At 31.0% G+C, this 20,434-nt stretch overlaps 1 protein-coding gene across 1 annotated transcript in view; it reads left to right on the top strand.

Annotated features, from left to right (window-relative positions):
• Window positions 1–20,434, top strand: part of Gp210 (nucleoporin 210) — a 133,523-nt gene that overhangs the window by 25,541 nt on the left and 87,548 nt on the right. Inside the window, exons 5-13 of the mRNA XM_076490239.1 lie at window positions 7,310–7,460; window positions 7,751–7,880; window positions 8,360–8,488; window positions 8,774–8,842; window positions 9,972–10,078; window positions 10,638–10,778; window positions 12,604–12,744; window positions 16,786–16,956; window positions 18,401–18,509. Coding sequence (XP_076346354.1) covers window positions 7,310–7,460; window positions 7,751–7,880; window positions 8,360–8,488; window positions 8,774–8,842; window positions 9,972–10,078; window positions 10,638–10,778; window positions 12,604–12,744; window positions 16,786–16,956; window positions 18,401–18,509 — 1,148 coding nt within the window. The remainder of the gene's footprint in view (window positions 1–7,309; window positions 7,461–7,750; window positions 7,881–8,359; window positions 8,489–8,773; window positions 8,843–9,971; window positions 10,079–10,637; window positions 10,779–12,603; window positions 12,745–16,785; window positions 16,957–18,400; window positions 18,510–20,434) is intronic.

The raw sequence follows: 20,434 nt of genomic DNA, 5'->3' as shown, positions 1-20,434 counted from the left end.
TTCCTTCAAACTACCATCCAATTGCTTTGATGAGCTGTCTCTGTAAGACCTTAGAAAGGATGGTTAATGCTTGTCTTGTTTGTTTCCTCAAACCAAACAACTTTCTCTTGCCCAAACACAGTGGGTTCTGATGACAGAGCTCCACCATGAACCACCTGATTCGACTTGAAACATCAATCAGCAAAGCCTTTCTCAAAGGACAACATTTTGTATCAATATTCTTTGACATTGAGAAGGCTTATGACCCAACGTGGAGGTATGGCATTTTGCGAGACCTCCATATATATGGGTTATGTGGCCACTTGCCCATTTTTATTAAAAATTTTTTAATGGACAGGAGATTCCAAGTTTGTGTGGGTTCGACACTTTCCCCTTCTTTTCTACAGGAACTTGGAGTCCCTCAAGGCTGTGTTTTCAGTATAAAAATTAATGCCATCACTGATCAACTCCCTCTCACTGTTGCAGATAGGCTTTAAGTCGACGACTTTCACATCTCATGTCAGTCGTCGAACATGAGGTATATTAAGTGGCAGCTACAGACTGCTCTCAATCATTTACTGAAGTGGACTACAGCAAATGGCTTTACTTTCTCTCTCTAAAACCATTTGCATGCACTTTTGCCATGAACAGGGTATTCACCCTGATCCTGAACTCCATATCGGTGAAGTTGTGCTGCCTGTGATCCCTGAGATCAAGTTCTTGGGACTTATCTTTGACCGTAAGCTGACCTTTATACCACACATTAAGCATCTACGGGCTCAAATGTACAAGAGCACTGAACATCCTCCGTGATTTCTCCACCACCACCACTTGGGAAGTGAATTGATGTTCTATGCTAAAGATATGTTGAACTCTTATTCGATTGTAACTCGACTATAAATCATTGGTCTATAGCTCTGCCAGACCCTCGGCCTTAAGATGCTTGACCTTATTCATCATCAAGGATTTTGGCTCTGAACTGGGGAGGTGTAGAAAGCCCCATAGAGTATCATGAACCTTCTTTGCACCTCTGCCATTTAAAACTGTCTTTATTATATGCTTTGAAACTTCGTTCATTATTCCACCTGGGGTTGTGTTTTTCCTTCCTCAGTGGGTTATACTTTTTCAGAACAGATGATCTGCCATTGCTCCTTTTAGCCTTTGTATCCAGGCACAGTTGGATGAATTGGTTCTGTCCTTCGATAACATTGCAGTATCCACTGGCCAGTCCATCCCACTGTGGCTTATTACAGTCCCCAAATGTGACCTTTCTTTAAGTCATCTGAGAAAAGCAAATACTTCCGATTGGAAGTACCATCTTTTATTTACTGAACATCTTTCAAACAATTTTTCTATTCCAATTTATATGGATGGTTCCAAATCATGTGTCTCTGTGGGCTCTGCCATGGTTTGTTGCGGTTTGGTAGTTGCACGCAGAATCCTGTCTACAGCTTCTGTGTTCACTGCTGAACTGTACTTCATTTCTCTTACCCGGAATCACATAGAAGCTGAGCAGTACTCAAACTGCACTATTTATACTGACTCACTTAGTTCTCTACTGGCCCTGGAATCACTTCACATTGTTTCACACCCTGTCCTTGCTGATATTCAAAACCAACTGGCCCATTTCTCTTTAACATTTACTTCTATCCAGTTTTTTGGATACCGGGCCATGTTGGTATTCATGGGAACAAGCTCTCAGACATGGCAGCTACATCTATCTCTTTGACACTATCACCACTGTGCCTATTCCATGCATGGACTATGGTCCTGTATTCAAGGCTCGGCTCCGTGCCAGCTGGCAGTAGACCTGGAGTGAGCAACGAGAAAACAAGCTTTTGCAAATGAAACCCTGTATTGAACTTTGACCGTCTTGCTTCCATAAGGATCGGAAGGAGGAAGTTGTTCTAACTAGACTACCCATTGATCACAGTTTCTTAACTCATTGTTTTCTTTTATCTGGAACTGATGCACCGGTGTGTAGTTTGTGTAAAGCCACATTCTATTTTCTTGCAGTCATTATGACTTAATGACGGCACCATTTTAAACATGTTTTGTCCCAAGGTTTGCCCATAATGTTAGACAGTGTTATTGGTGATGGTGACACTATCCACATTGGTAAAGTTTTTAGTTTTTTAATGGCCATTAATCTTTTTAATGTCATTTAAGTTTTTTAATGTTGTTTCCTTTTAAGAATCACAGTATCTCTAGTTCGATTTGAAATTAGAAAATGGCCGTAATGTTAAGTAACTCGACACCAGGACTGGAAAGACCAACTTCAGGCAACTAACACTGCTGTTTGAACTATCCGTTTGAACTACCCATTATTCATCCTGGCGAGTTATTATTAAACGTTTGCTACACGTCTTTTAAAACCTTTATTAATTTACTTTTTGAAAATGGCCATAATGTCACATAACTTGGAACCAGGACAGGAAAGACCAACTTCAGGTGACTGATGGAGGTTTTTTTACTTACCTGTTTGTCTTCCTGGTGGGTTATGATAATTACCATTATGCTACAGAAAGTCTTTTATGACTTTCCTTACTGTAGTTTTTCTATTAATGTTGTAGACTAGATGTAAACATTGGTTTTATGCTATTTATGTTTTAACTCTGTTTTGTTTTACCTTCATTTCCTTTTGTGAATTTTATTACATTTACTTTAATTTTACCTTTTTAACGGATGTTTGGCGCAGATAGCCTAGCTGTTTTGTGCCATAAAACACCAAATTAACCAACCAATCCACCCCTTATGTGCTTTTAGTAACCCTGGATTAGCTAGCTCAACCATGATTTCCTCCTCTTTCATGCCTTCAAGAGTACCCACCTCTGCCACTACCTCTTTGGTCATCTCTGTTGAGGCAGCTAGGATCTAACATTTTACTCTCAGACATTCTGAAGCTCAAATTTCATGCATGGAAGTTATGCTGTTCTTCACATGACATTGGGTTTGACTTCTAAAATTGCCCATATTTGTCTCGAACATTCTGTGGACCCAAAGTGGATATTTAGGATAGAAAATTGCAGTTATTGACAATGATGTCTCATGAGGAAATTCAACCCACTTTGCCCAATTGTACCCACCATAGCTGTTTTTTGTTTTCAGAAGGGTTTATCACCCTCTACAATGCCTTTGTGTAAAGCAGCTTTATCAGCTACATTTTAATACTCAAAGTCCATGGATACAATTTCAATGCTGCAATCTCTTGGGCACCAGTTGGTGGTTATGTCCAGTCAGAGTCCTGAAGTGTTATGTGGCCTGCAGTAACTCCTTTAACTATGATAAATAATGTCCTTTTATCTACTTGAATCCTTCAGTGTCCCATGATTTATTGCCAATTACCTCCTTGAGGTGGGTTCAAAAATAGATTCTTATTACTTATTCTGGACTCTTTGCAGGTAGAGTAACTTTTACATTTCTATAAGTTGTATCTTACCAGATTCATCATTTTGCTAAGTACCAAGCTGCCTGTATGAATTGCCTGCTTAAGGATATTGTACAGGATTATATGTGGATTTCTTCCAATACTTTTATCTCACATTCTTTGTATGATCTGGCAGTATCTTCCTCTGAAGGTTTTTAACTATCCCCTGTGGATATTTTGACCACATCGGTTAGATTATAAGGAGAGGTTTTGCTGCTGTTGTTTTTTTCACTCTTCTTGCCCCTTTACCTTTTTTTTTTTTTTTTTTAAATGGGCTCCACTGTGTGGTGACTGTTGCCCAGACAGGTGTGCTTTTATTAAACCAATTTTGCACTAGCAACAACGAGTTGATTATACTTTATACAAGTTGTAAGAGGCTCTGTAGAAACGTGGTATTTCATAAGACTATCTAGAGGTTGACCAACTTGTTTTACTGTATTATGCTGAACCACTATCATGAGTAAAGCATAAAGAAATCCTATTTGTTTCTGTCAGTCTTTGGATTGATTAAATTAGGGGTGAGTTTGTTTTTAAAGATAGGGAACTCTTGCCTGTTACTCTGTTTTCAGAGCACTGTTCCTCAGGTGTGCATAACCCCCAAAATTTACTAGTGGAGCTTGAAAGTTCTTATCACATCTAATTTACAGTTACCGGGAAGGTGGACAGAGGTTTTTTCCTCCAGAGTGTTAGAGTGAAGAGGGTTAAGTTGTGTACCCTACTAATAATGTCCCTGAATGTTTGTTTTTTTCTTTATGTCAGTAGGAAAAGTACTCACCTATGTGGGAGCATACTTATAATACTGGCTCAGATTTGACACTTGGCTTTCTGGTTAGGATGTACATGTCCCCCCCCCTTTTTTTTTTTTTTTTATCAATATCAGGTTTATATATATTGCTCATGAAATAGGGTTCACTGTCTTCTAATTCCAAATGCAAAGTGGTTCTTAGGTTGAGCACATTTGTTCTATGTCTCCTCATAATTTTGGGAGCAAGATGAATGTACCTTGCCCACACTGTTGGGGTGTGAGTATGAGTATTCATAGTTCAAGACTAGATGATTTCTGTTTCCTCAGGTTGAGTAAGACATACATGATTCTGTCATTTCGAGCCTGGGGTGTTGTTTTCGATACTTTTTCAGATTTAGAGGGAGATTTGTCCACTTCAGTGTTACTACCTTCTTGTCATGATGCTGATCAGGTTGGGATCCACTGTTAAGTGTATTTGTAATTTTCCATCCAATTGCCTTAGCCATCAGTGTGTGATATAGCGATCATGACCCCCTTAATTCCAACCTTGAGTAGTGGAACCTTGGCTATCTGTTTGGGAAGTGGGCTAGAGTTATAATAACTCATAAAATTCCACCCACATTAAGTTCTGGATGAAGAGCATACCTATTTTGGATGTAGTGCAATTCCCCCATAAAGTGCTAATCTTCTTTTAATGCATTCATGATCTGTGCAATTCTTTCTGTTTGGATAGTGGCCTCACTATCCCCTCTGTCTTGTTAATGTGGAATGTATAGTTAAACTGAAAGAAGAAAGAAAAAAATCAGACCAATGCTTAGATGGGCAAAGGAAGAAACCCTAGCAGTCAAGTAATAGAAGTAATGAGTTGAGGTAAGCAAAATGTTTACTTTCAATTTCTGAAAGTGTAAGAAGCTAATTCAGTTCATTGTTTTCATCACTTGTAGAATAAAGTATCCTAAGTTTGTTAGATAAACAACTCAAAGAATGCCAGTAGTAGGTAACAGAAGTTGATTGTTACCATTTAATTATATTCCCGTTGCAAAAGCATCAGAGTGCATGACATATTGATTTGCCCCTGCCCATTTTTCTGTTTGTTCCAGTCTTGTGAAGAATATATCTCAATATTAGATTAATGGATGGATTTTGATCAAAGTTGCACAAAGTTATAACATGTAAGACTTTATAAAGTTTTGATGTTCAAAAACTCATTGATACGTGGAAGAATTTTCTCCAACCTTGTGGGAATGATTTTTCAACAAAATATGAATCAATATTGAATATGTGTACTGTACAAATTTCTGGACTTGATTAACTTTTGAAGATCATGGATCAAAGGTCACTGGTAAATAGAAAATCCACTGTAATTTTGCACATTCATACTATATTATCAAACTGGGAAGGAACACTAAAATTTACAGTACAGCATTAGAAGGGGCATAGGTTTTTCCTTAACAAAATTTGTTGTTTTTTGTTGATGGCAGGTTTTAAAGTAGTACAAGTTGTGGAAAATTATAACAAATATTTTAAATATGAGGGGTGATGTTTTTTAGGTATTTAATACTAGTCAATGCTTATTAATTTTAGACAGACAGTTAAATGTTCAAGTTATCCAGCAGCCAACTTTTTTGATTGATTAAAGAATAATGAATATTAACCTGCAGTAATTATTTTTTATGAAAGCAACCCATGTAACACTGGTTATGTTGATAGCGTATATTAAGTTGGAGTTCAATATTGTTTAGTTATAGAAAATAAGCACAAACAACAGTCATCACTTTGACAAGTGTAACCACTGACTACCAGGCAAAACCCTCACATTCGTGAGTTATGTACATGCAAAACTTGTGCACACCTTTTTGCAAAAGTATGCTAGCAGAAGTAGTAATAACTAATATTTCAGTTACATGAATTGGTAGAATAATTAGAAAAATTAATTTTGATTAGTTGACTATTTTCACAACTACTGATAGACCTATTAATCTGATTAACCTTGACTTAATTGAAAATCATAAAAATATTTTGATTACTTTAATAGTGGAATATTCAGAGTAACTTTTCTTAGTTTAGTATTTAAATTAGCATTAATCACTACTCAGAAATAAACTTTAAATCATCCAGCTCAACTTAGGAATAAAAAAGGATGGTGTGTTCATAGAAGGCACACAGTTCATGCCAATAAAATAAGTTACAATGATTTTGCAGTTTCTACTTCAGTTGAAACTGGACCATGTTTTTGATTTTGTTAAAGGAATCTTTAGCCAAGATTGAAATTTACAATGGAAGCAGAGTTAGAAAAAATGATATTGAAAACAAAATATGTTAAGTACAGAATAGAGGGAATAAGAAAATCATTGCTGTGCTGAATTAACAGAAAGTAATAGGAAACTGGGATTAAACAATAATTTGTGTATCTTCTTGTGTGTATATCTTGATGCATTTAAAAAATAAATTTTTATTTCAATGAACTCTTGCAGTCAACATACAGTAGGAAACTGAATGTGCTAATATATTGGCTTCTAGGTCCTGTTTCATTTGACAATCAATCTTGCATTTTGAATGCCTGAAATATTTTCAATCTGAGTGCAAATTTGATTACTGATAGACACATTTCCAGCAATTTACACAAGCGTTTTGCACCCATATTTTGAGACAAAGAAAATGGCCATGCCCAATACTTCTTGTGGGCCTCATCATTTTACTTTTGAGTAGGCTAGAAGTTTAAGGCTCTTTGGGCAATGAAAATGACTTTATTCCCAGTGATCTTGATGATGATTATTTTGGAAATGAAAAACCTGACTTTGATAGATCTAGTGAATGTAAGAGAGAAAGAGGAGAGTTCTTTGACAGGCCTTTCAGGTTTGAGTGCAGGTAAAGGCAAGGGAAAGATCATTGGTGCTACTATGATAAAGTGAAAAGCAGAGTCTCTATTTAGACCTAACAAAAGGAAGTGGATAGTTGTAGGAGGAGGAGGAAGTTATGAGAATACTATTATGAAATAGGATGTGGAATGATTAAAAAAGGAGATACTGATACAAACCTTTCATTCCATGGGCCACAAAAAATGTGATGCTGGATTTGGATAAAAAGATTTATGCAATGGAATTTTTCATTTGTTTTATAACTTGCACATTCATTTTTGTTTTCATTTTTCTTAAAAGGTTTCTGAAGTTTGCAGACTCGCCCTATGAGACTCCTCCTTCCATTGATATGTGGGAAAAGCAAGGTCTTCATGGATCAGTTGTGTTGGTTGAAGGTGTTAAAACTGGTACAGCTAAAGTCAGAGCTAAACTGATAAGTCAAAGTTATAAGGTAGGAATTGATGTGTATTTAAAAAATAGAACACTTCAGGTTTAAAGGTCTGAAGAACTTGGTTGTAGAAAATTTATTTTAAATTTTAACCATAACCTTTATGGTAGTAAAATTCACATCTGTTGCTTTCTCATAAATGTATATTTAAAAATTAAAGCAATTAAAGTAGAATAATTCTTTTGTAAGGAGGAAAAGTTGAATAAAATTTATAAGTGACATTAACTAAAACCAAACAAACAAAATGTTAACTTTTGTGCCATATTCATAACTTTCTTTTTCTTCATATACAGCATGTGTCCTTCAGTGAAGTAAACCTGATGGTTGTGGCTAACTTAATCCTCAACCCAGCCTTTGTATTTCTTCTGCCACATTCAAGAGTTAATTATCGAATAGAACTCATAAAACAAGGACGTGCTCATGGTGAGAATTAATATTTTAAGTTATTCATATGTGATTCTGTGTGTATATATATATGTGTAGAAATGGTACATCTGCACATTATGCTTTTTTTGTATTATGCTGTCTGTGTATTAAAATACAACTAACACAATGTTTATTTTTACTTTCAGTGAACATAGTTTGTTATTCCACAATGAAACATTTTGCAAATTTATTGAAATTATTATTAGTATGTGCATAATTCATTTTATTACTTTTTATAATTGTTTTATTTCAATAAATAGATGGAATTTTTGCTTTTTTTAAGTTTAAAAATAGGATTCAGTAGAATAAATTTTTGAAATGCTACATAAAATAACAGAAGATTTTATTTTCAAACTTGTTTGGAATAAATGTCACAAGAAAAAATGTTTTCTGATATTTTTTCATAATTGTGCATTTTCCAAATTTGTAATTGATAAATAAAAATAAAAAAATGAAATTCTACTTGAATCTTTCAGAGATTTCTATGCCTTCTGACCAGTATTATCTGGAGGTGACAAATGCAACAGTAGCTCACTTGAATACAGCAACATCAGATGTGATAGCTTTAGTGGAAGGACAGACCACCATTGTGTTGAAGGATAGAAGTATCATTGTGCTTATGGATGAAATTTTTTTTGTATTTTTAATTGAGAAGTGTGAAGCACAATATTCATAAAAATATGTTTTCAGTATTTTAGATAGTATATTTTATGAGCTTTATTTAGTACTTATTTTTATGTTCAAGTCCATAATGAATAAAAATATATGGCCTTATGGTCAGACTCTGTCAGACCTTGGTGCTATTACTTCCTGCATTGATTTCAACATTAAAAATGTTCATTGTTTCAGTGTATGTCACCCAACTAGTTATTTTTCTTAATATAAACCAGACATTAAAAGCCACGAGATGCCTCGACAGCCTTCAGGAAATATTTATGTTGTTTCGCCTAGTTATATGAGTAAGTTTTATTTCAGCATTGGTTTTTAATAGTTGTGTGTGTTTGTGTCTATTTGTATATTTATACAAGTTCATCATCCTTTTTAAAAGTGTTGTATTCTAAACAGGAAAAATCTTATATTTTATCTTTTGTTTTCACTATTGAATCTTTTAATAGGTTTGGTTGATTGGGCCAACCTTGTAATCACCTTAAAAAATTAAGAAATAGTTGTAAATTGTTTTTTCATTCTAGAATGACTACAGCTTATAGCATGAAAACACAAATGTTTGTTCTAAATAACTTAAATCTCATAACATTACACATCTATATATTTCTGTTTTATTGACCTTTCAGCCATGTCTGACTAACATTACAGAAGTTGCAATGACATGGCGCACTCACACTCATGTTAATGCATCGAGAATATAAAACTGGCAATTACAAAGTAACTTATCTTGGCTATGTTCTATTTAGCCATTATTTTATAAATTACAATCACAATTGGGTTATAATATATTAATGTAACAAATTCCAATTTTGGTAGTCTTTGTTGTGGTGCTCCTCAAGGCTCAATTCTTTTTTTCCTTTTGTTTATTACTTATGAATGATTTACTCACAGTATGTTCAAGTGGCAAATTCTTATTGAGTCATATCATCTTATGGATTGTTTTACTATTGAGAACAATATATTAATGTCTGTTAAAGCATGGCTTATTGACAACTGCCTTGCTTTAAGTATTAATTAGTAAATCACAATGTGTGATTATATCTAGAGAACTAATAAATGAGGAATTGGCTTTCAATGATGTGCTGCTGCTCAGAGTTGATTCGCTGAAAATTCTTGGAATGATTATTCAAAGAACTTTAGATGAGATGATCAAATTTTAAACACTGGGTTTTTGATTGTTTACATTTTTGTTTATTCAATAAATATATAAATATCTCGGAATATTCTAACTTATCAATATCATTAATTTGAGTGGTTAAATTGTAAGAAACTACGTACTTTGTATTTGGAGATCACGAATGTATAGTTGTAAATGTAACAGTTTTCTAGACAATGTTTCATAGTTTTCCATTAACCTTTAATAGCTTGTATTTCAGATCATGGATATAATTTTTGATAAATTCTGAATCTTCATATCTGTAGGTTTCGAAGTAGCACCAAGTGACAACTGGGCCCTGCTTGAACAGACCACCTATGTTATAATTGTAAAGATATTTGATGTTTGGCATCATCGTATTTATCTATCAGATGTAAGTCATAAAAATAAATGTAGGGTTCATTGTGTGGCAAAACATGAATGGTGAGACCAGGAAAAATATATTTTAATTTGAATTATACAAAACAACTTGATACTTTTCTATAAATTTTAAAATAATCAGAGATTCTTGCAGTTTTAAATAATTAGTAAACACATTAAAAACAATTTTAACCATCTCAAAATGCATGAAAGGTTACATGAATAATGGAAACAAATTTAACATTATAATTAAAAATACTCTGTTTGTTGAAGTCTTAATAATAACTTACAAATATCATTAACATTTTATTTGTCCATACAGGATTGAAAAAGAATAACCATTTGAAAATGAAGAAGAGTTCTCTGAACTATGTGCAAAAATAATCAAAATTAACAGTTTTTAGTAATTTTGTAACCATATTTTTTGTAATGATACATTGTATAGTTTAATACCAATTTGATAAAAAAAATAAATATTCATTGTATTCTTATTTTTAGATCAATGTAGCTATGTCAGTGCTTACACTATATTCTCATGAGCTGACTTGGCTAGACTTTTCTTGTATTTTCAGAATATTCGAGTAAAAGTCAACTTTCCAGGAAAACATTTCCATGTGAAAATCTCTTCAGTCAATGGAACACACCATATTGTGCAGACTCTACTTCCAGGGCCTTGTAAGATTAAAGGAGAGCTTGTGGGTTTTGTGGATGAGGTAAGGAATCTGACTTACACTGCAATTAATGTGCTTGCATTATTTACTAAAAAGGGTAAAGTCATTTCTGAACTCTACTAAAGCATTACTCATTATTAAATTAATACTTAAAATTACTAGTTTTATTTTCTTCTGTTAAACTCCCTCTATTTTTATGTAAATACATTTTTTTCCATATAACACCTCAAGTCTAAGCATAAACTGAAAATATTCTAATGTGTATGCACAAAATTGTTCCTCATGATTGATTTTGTTTCATTTTAGAAAAATTGACAGTCAGAGTTAATATTAAATAGTTTGTTGCATTTTTTATTATAATTTTTATGATTAAATGAAGGAGGCATTTTAGCACTGCTTCTACAGCACATAATTTTTTTTAATACTTTCCAACTTACCTAAAAACTTGCTGTCTTTTTTATAGTGTGCAATATGTGCATTGCAATATTAGATCGTTTTTGAGTGGGACCCAAAATATTTAATCTGTGATGACATGTCTTGTAATATTGTTGGTATACCTAAGTGTAAGGCAAATTGTTAACATTCTTATTGGGACATATTTAATAGTAATTGTTTCTAATTAATATTGCATAGTAAAATAAAAAGAGTAAATCACCATGGTACAAAACTGTTCAGTACTGCTTATGCTTATTAGGGTATCAAAACAATTTACTCTCATGTCTAAGAATTCTTGAATAACTAAAGTTTTACTTTTCTGATCAGTTCTTGCTTTAACCTATTAGTCTTCATTGCCCCTTTCTCATTTGTAACTAAAACAAGAAAATTCGTGAAGTACTTAAAATTAAACTGAAAAATTATTACAGACTTAGTTCTTGAAAATTAGGTTACTTTTGATTTTGTTGCTGAAAACTGAATGGCTACTTCTCATTCTATTTTATGGAAACTAAAAAAAAAAAATCATTGTTACCAGAGACTAAAATTAATTTTGTTACTGGAAACTAGAACAATTGATTTTGTTACTTAAAATTAAAAGTTGTTATTACTTTTGTATAGGCCCATCCACACTTGCTGTGAACAATGCAAGCAATGCCACCAAATGTCAAACCACAGCAAAAACAAACTGGAAACATTCCAAAAGACTGGAAATAAATACTTGATTGTGCTTGTACATTCTTACTGCACATATTAAAAAGGGACTGTCCCTTAACAAAATAGTTTGTTGTTTTTTTTACAAGAGCTCTGATCTCTGCAGTAGGAGCAGCTTAGTTGAACTGAAATAAAAAGTAATTTTATTGTTCTAGGTATGCAACTGAGTGCAATTTCTTTTGTGTTTAACTTCTCTATGTAATCTGTTTATTAATTGTTTGATGTGCAATGTTATAATTATTACATTGATGCTAAGAATTACATAATTACCAAATTTGTTACTTTTATTATTACTATAATAGTCCAAATTATTTTGATTTTTTTAGTTTCTGTCAAGTGATGCAACAAAAAGGGGAAAAAAAATGACAGACTCAATTTTTGCAGACTAAAAATCCTCAAAACAACATTGCTCACTGCTGGTTTGGATTTTGCTATTTGACTGCTATACTTTTAAATTATTTGCCTACATTCAGTATTGGTGAACCGTATCTTGTGTTTTAAAATAAATACATCTGAATATTATTTGGGCTTTTCTCTGTGTGTGGGGAAGACTAAATATTAAATCCAAGGAAATACTTTTTTTTCTGATTATGAGTTTTGATTTCCTTGATTAAAAATATAATTTAGTGTTTCGGTAATCTCCAGATTTTGGTTTCTTGTAGATGGAAAGACAGTAATTAGTATTCATAAGTTTAAAACTTTTATCTTTTATAAACCTTAGGATGGAGTGCTGAAATCATATGAACCAGTAATTCACGCTGTTCAAGATGTTATCATATACCAGAAAATATTAGTTACTCCAACATTTGTGCTTCTGCCTTGGGATCCCATTCGCAAACCAAAATATTCTATTTATCCTATGGTATGTGATCTAGAGAGAGAAAACAAGACAGACAGAGACTTTGTGTGTACTTTTTAGACACAGGTTGTAATGACAAAATTATATATTAGTTTTAAGACAAAAATTGGATTAAAAATTATAACCCCATGACTGTTATAATGAGTGTGTGTGTGTTTGTGTCTATTTATATATATATATATATATATACAGACATCCATATTAAAATGTATCAGGTATTTACTGCAGTGTTTTTCATTGATTACTTTATTTGCTCAGTAGCAAGATTTGAAGCAGATTTTAATTTTTACTGTTGAAACATTACATAATTATTTAAGTACTTCACACAGTCAAATCATTTTCTTCCTTAACATGTGCTAATTCAACTCATACCTGAAGAACATTACAGGTAGTAATGATTCAGAGAAATGAAGTGTAATTCATTATTCAAAATTTAAGAAATAAATCTTGTGTAGCATGTTTTTTATTTACATCAGTTTGAAGCATAGCTAAAATTATAAATTTTTCTTCTTGCATGTTATGTTTTTGTGAGCAGATCATCAATTGAAATGTATGTTGAAAATTTTGCAAAAAAAGCTCTTTTTCCAATCATAATGTACTTCAAAACTTCAAAAAATTTGCATGTTATAAATATCCTTATATATCTGTGTATTCCAAAAATGTGATGGTTTTTACAAATTTACTTGTTTTTTCATGTGTAAATATTGTCTTTAATTTAAATAATTACAGGATAAAGTTACTTGTATTAAGTTGAGGTATATGAAGTTTGTTTCAATATGCAAATCAAATAACCATTTTTTTTTCTTTTTGGCACATGAGTGACTCTTAATATTTATTCTTAAAATCACTGAGTATAATCTATTTTGAAGGTACTCATAATGTAAATGGTGTGCTCATTTGTTAAACGTGGTTGTGTATTATGCTGTATGCACCACATACATGTGTAAAATGTGTTGTTACACATTAGTATAGAAACTGTAAGAGTGCTACTAAAAACATTTTTACCAGTAGATAGTTATTAATCAGTTGAAAGCTTGCTTTTGTCTTGTGAAAAACAACTTACACTGTTACTCTAACACTTAGCAATACATTCATATTAATGCATGCATATGCCAAGCAGAAAGATTATTCAATAAATGAAAAACAATTTTTGAAATGTATTGTATAATTTAATGCATAAAAAATGTTTGTTACTGTTTTGCCATATACTATTGAAAAAAATAAAAATGGCAGTACTATAAACTGAACAATAATATTTTTTGTTTGAATAAACTATGAATTTTAATACTTTTAGTGCATTGCTACATTTTTTTGTTTTAATTACACGTTTATTGTAGGTTTTGTGACTTTAAACATTTTTGGAGTATTTGGGGTATTTGTAATAGTGTGTGTAATAGTGGTATTTTTATTTCATGAAAGAAACATGCACATGGTGGTTAACCTTCTCACTATAGGTCTTCCTGAGGTCAGGAGTCAAAGGGCATGTTGTTGTATTTGTAGACTTGCATACAAAATTTTATTCAGCTAATGTGTTATGAATGTATGTGAATAGGTTTGGTATCAAATTGTATATTATAATTCAAATTTTACTACTGTACACAGTTCTTAATTTTAAAGGAAATATTTTTAAAAAATCCATAAATATTGATATTTAGTAATATGTTGAATACATTTCTGGTTCAAATTATGTTTGTAATGTCCAAATATGAAGTCTACAGTTCCTTACAAATTACCAATATAAGCTAGAATATAAAACAAAAAAATCCTATCTTTTCTATTTGCTGAGATATTGTTACAAATAGTGAATCAAACACAATTTACTCACCTCTTTCTATTTTTGAAAATACTTTCTTACAAGCACTGAATTCTGTGTGATTTATGAATTACTAGTCAAAGGCTCAGAATATTCTCTTGGTGGTTTTCTCAGTCTCTAGAAGGATGTGGCAAGTGAAAATGTCTGGAAAACAGTATTTTTTTTTTTACTTAAGTATAGTTTAGTTAGTAAATTACAGTGGAATTGTGTAATGTTGATAGAGTAACTTATAACATTCTGTTGTTTGAAAATAAATATATAAAACCTAAGAAATTTTGTTTTTACATGCTCCACTTGCAACATTTGACAAAGTTTGACAATTACAGCAAGCAAGCAAAGAAGTACAAACTTTATAAGTAAAAAAAAAATCTTTGTTTTCTGTATTTACTGTTCTATATTTTAATAAAAATGCTTAAGAATTCACTTGTGAATAGTAATATAATAGTAATATATATGCATATGTAATGTTTTTCGTTAACATAGTTCAATAAAGTTTTGATTGCAAGTCAACAAATGCAATGACATTGCCTTTCTCTTATGACGTGTTGTGAAAGGGTTAACTGTATTTGAATGTTGTTAATCCATCTGACCAACCTCATTACTGTGAAGCTGTGCACAAGTGTTTACTGTAATTTCAAATTTGTGTGTCAATCTGCACAAAATTTGATAAGCTTTCATAAATGTCACAAGTCTATACACAAAAAAACTCAGATTGTTTTAGTAATTTCTTTTTCTCAAAAATGTGTGAAAATTTATGAAACCTTTGCTGGCTCAATCTGAGTGATAGGTGATTTTCATGCTGAGAATAAAAATATTTTCTTTCATATTTCATTCACATAGCATTTGAAGCATATTAAATGAACATCAAAAACCATTTTAGTACAGTTTTATTTCTCTTATTTTCTCTACCAAGTATAGGAAAATCAGTTTAAAAACCAATTGAAAAATACAAAATAAAATAGTGAATGCTTTTCTTATTTTACACAACTGCAGATTGTAACTTAAAATTATGATTAGTTTAACACAGCCTCACTTTATAAACATTTCCTGTCTGTTTACTTTTAATTATTTTACAAAATACTTTAAGACCCTGTTTAATAATGTGACAGTCAATTAACTACAGTAAGGGAACTTGATGTAAACAACTGATCAAGCTGCAATCACATGATGCATTTAGCTAGAGTTGATCTTATGAATTTTTGTATTACTTTAGTTTATGTTTTAGTAAGTTTCATTAAAAATATGACAATAAATAAAAATGTGCATAAAAAACATTAATAGTTTATGAAATAAGCAAATTTTTACTCAGAAATGTATTTTAATAAGATCAGTTTTTTCACTGACTACACAAAGTAATCCATGTTGCTATCAGTTATGTATTTTATATTGCAAAAAATATATCAGAGGCACTAGAGTAGAATGCACAAGAGTTACAGTAATTCAAGTGGCTTTCTAGCTATGCTATAAATCCCTCAAAAAAGTTCCATTAGTGCCAAAAGCATTGATTTTTAATCAACACATTTCAAAATTTCCTTTTTTAGTTATTAGTTTTAACTATCAAAATAAGATAAAGAATTATTAGATTCACATAGTTCAGAATTTTTTTTTAATTGGCTATAGATGTGTCTAATAGCAATGTCAGAGAAAATTAGACATTTTTTGAAAGACCGAAATAGTTGGGTATGTCATGTGAGTATGTCAACAATGATTTTGATAAAGCAAAAATATCAGGCATTCAAATTTCATAACCTTGTTTAGATAGAAGGAAAAGTTAGAAAATATCGGAGTTCCAAATGCATCAAATGACACACGTCAAGATTGAGAATTTATTGATTTCCATTGAAATTAAGAAGTAAACTTGTATTTTGATACCAAGTTTATTGGCATACATTGATAACAGTGTTTGAATATAACTGAAATGGTTATGACATGCACATTTGGATTGTACTCTTTGCTAAGGGTTACAAAGACCCTAAGAGATGGGTCAGTTTTTGTTATATTAAAGGTTTAAGGTTAAGTTTAACAATTGTGAAGTGAGTTGTATATCCTTCCCTTACTTCTGATGGTTATATTTATACATTTCTTCTAGGTGGTAAATTTTTTTAATTTGTCTTTTTATTTATACCAATAGGTTATATAGATGTTTAAAAATAAACTGCTAATATAAAAGTTTTTTCAAAGAATGTTTTAGAAAGACTTATGGAATTCTTATTTGTTTAATAATTTTGCAGGCAACTGGAGGAACAGGGTTTTACAAGTGGATTTCATCAAATACTACTATAGCTTCTGTCACTTCTAAAGCAGATGAAAAAAATAAAGCAATAGTAACTACATATGGATGGAAGGAAGTAAACATCACTGCAGTTGACTTACATAATTCTTTTTTTTCTAATTATATGATGGTGAGTACTTTTTGATAATTTATAATTTTTTATTGACACAAATTTAAACTACTAAACACAAATCCAACAAAAACATATGAAAACCAGTTAAACAAAATACTACTACACACGAAAAAAGCAACACAATCTCAGAAAACATTTATTTTTACCTATGAGAGACCGACTCATGCACACCACAACTATACGGCATCCCCAAACCTCAAACCTGATTGTCCACTATGATCCATAATGTCGACCTATGAACTTAGAATAATGCAAACATCCTTTTGGTGTGTCACTTAATTACAACACAAACAGTTTAGGTGCTAGGAGTTGTGAAATACAATTGACAGTTAAAATAATGCAAACATCCTTTTGGTGTATTACTTAATTACAACACAAACAGTTTAGGAGCTAGGAGTTGTGAAATACAATTGACAGTTAAAATTTATCATGAAATTATTTATTAGTTTGAAACAAAATTTGTATTATTTTAAGAGAGTAGTTTTTCTTTTCTTTTTCAAAGTGATAAAAATTAATTTATCAAAGAAACAATATTTTGATATAATAAACACAAAATGAATCTTGTACAATGCTGCTGTAAAGAAATACTTACCATACTTTGAGACATATAGGACACTTTTTTTCTTGAAAAAGCCTCTAAAATTACTTCTGTATCTAATATGTAAATCAACCCTTAAAAATGAGAATGTTGTAGGAAGCAACATCAGCTGATGATGGCTGCCATTTAAGGGTTAAAGAAAGTGCATCTTTCAGTTTTGCCTCTTAAATTAAATTCTACCTAGTCTTTCCCAGAGAACTGTAGATTAAAATATGAAAATTAATTTATACAAAACAATGTATGATTAGACTTATAACTAATGAAACAAATTTGCTAAATATATAAATGGTTGTTATAATAGATAATAATAATCCCAGACAATTAGCATCAGTATTGCTGAGCAATTTATCTGGTTTATCAGTGCTAAGCACCAAGTGTTTTTGAATTATTATGAACACTACTGTCTACTACAGTTCCTATTTGTAATGTGCCACAGTTTTTAAACTGCTTTGTGCAAAATGAAACCTGGTCTTTTTCCTGGCAGTAAAGTTTATTCCCTGGGGATACTGATATCCACAATAAACACCAATGGAAATATGTTTTTCATTTGAAAATAATCTGTAATTTATGTTTTCTTATCCTAGAAAGACTAATGATTAATTCTTTTCTTTCTGTTGGTTATAAGAATCCCATTGAAGGACAGAAAAATGCTTTCATACACTCCATTATTTTCCTGAATATTTTTGCTGAACTATGAGTTCATCTTATATGCTGTAAAATACAATACTTAGTTTTAAAATTGTACATAAAATGTTTGAAAATATTTTGAATTCTTAAAATTTATATATATATATTGTATAAATCCCATTAATACAGAAGTTACAAGTAACATTCCTTTTTAAGGTTTCAATTCAACCTGTGGCAGATTTAGAGATTGTTCCATCAGTGGTGGAAACTGAAATTGCTAATTCAGTTATTTTACCTCTTCGATTCTATGGCTATGAAGATCCAGGTAAGTATTATTTAAATTTTTTTTTCTGGTATAGTTTTTGTACCTCTATTCACAAAATAGCTTCTCTCAATTAGTAATATGTCCTCTATTGACACAAATTTTAAACTTTTACAGAGTTACATTTGAAACATAACTGTTTATTATCAGTGTGTGTGTGTGTGTGTGTATACATATAAAAGTATAAATTTAATATCAAAATTAATATATATTTTAAGTACTTAATTTTATAAGGAAATATTTTTAAAAAATTCTCAACCTCTCCTTGTATAAAAATTGTGAAATTTACTTTTTAAGTCTTTTCTATTTTGTAACTTACTATACTATACTATACTATACCACCTCTCTTAGAAGTACAAATTACTTATGGTAGTTATTACTCAGGGAAAACAATTTTTATAGCCTTCAATGTTACTTGATTACAAAACTGTAAATTGATAAATCAGACACCTTGCCTGCCATATCTTCTCTTTCACACATACTATCTGTCATTTAATACTATGTTATTTATAACTAATAGTAGGCTCAAGTTATAATCCATCAAATGATGCATAATATTTTATGTACAGAGAATTGCCTATTTTGCTTCCAGTTCAAACTTTAAACAGAATCATGGAGGGGCTCAGGTGAATTTTTAAGGGCTCTTGTCACATTAAAAGCCAGAAGAATTATAGTTCTATGACATTGTCTACCTGTTACATGTTATTATTTTGTGTTTTAAGATACATTATTTAATTAAATAACATTTTAGGGTGTTAGTACTACTATTAGTATAATAAAAGTTGGGTTAAGTTTTATCGAAAATCAGAAGAAAAAGACACAAGTAATTACTATATTTCTTGTTTTTTCATGTGTATTCTCTATTTATTAGTATGAAAGTAACTAAAATATGAAAATGAAAATTAGAAACTTGTTAGGTTATATTAGGTAAAATAGAAAAATAATAATGATAAAAGTGCTTCACAAGATATACTCACAAATCTCGTACTTTGCATAATTTATTAGAGTTGTGAGGTACAAGCTCAAGCAATTTTCAACTTGTTTGACAGGAGTATAAGTTAAACATGATTTAAATGGAAATATAAAATAAAATATAAATAAATGTATATTGTTGCAAGCATTAAGTTAATTAAGGTAAATATTTGTTGTTTCCTGTTACAATTTGTCAGTCATTCTAGATGGAAAAGTGGATAATCAGCAGTTATTTCCCAATTTATTATAGTGGTTACAAAGTCAGTCAAAATAACCAAACCTGTATAGCATTATAATATAGAAAATAAGAGATAAAATGTAAAGTTTTTCTAAAAAAAACAGTTTATGTATTTAAGAGGTTTCAGGGTTATGCATATGAAATTGGAAAATTAATTTTAATTTTAACATGAAAATCACTGCACTTGGAGCAATCAACACTTTAATATCAAATAATTACATAGAGTTTTAGTAATGATATTTAACTCAAAATTCTTGATTTACATATATATTTATAAAGAAATCTTTTGCTGAAAATTAACCAACCTTGTATGAAGTTAGTGCAGAGAAAATAACTGATGACATGTAAAGTTTCACTGAAAACAAACATATCAAATGTATTTAGGAGGTTAAAGAGATTAAGCAAATAAGATTTAAGATTTTTGAGATAGAGATAATTTTAATTATGACACGAATCACTTTGCACTCAGACAAGTAACAAAATAGACTTTATACATTCTCAAAAAAGTCTTCAGTAAAATTATTTACTAAAAAATCTGATTTTTGAAATTACTTTTTACAAAAGGCTTGTAATGTTTCCCAAAAGGCTACTAAATTTTATGATGATGCATATAGTGTGTTAAAAGTTATAATATTTAATGAGTGCAAATATGTATGTGGAAACAGAATTTTTTTATACTGAGCCCCTTGCAGAAGGGTTGATGTTTACTGAAAACTTG

This window comes from Tachypleus tridentatus, chromosome 2, assembly GCF_004210375.1.
Source record: "Tachypleus tridentatus isolate NWPU-2018 chromosome 2, ASM421037v1, whole genome shotgun sequence".
Classification (NCBI taxonomy): domain Eukaryota; kingdom Metazoa; phylum Arthropoda; class Merostomata; order Xiphosura; family Limulidae; genus Tachypleus; species Tachypleus tridentatus.
The sequence above is the reverse complement of the archived record's forward strand: the minus strand, read 5'-3'. Positions and strand labels throughout refer to the sequence as shown.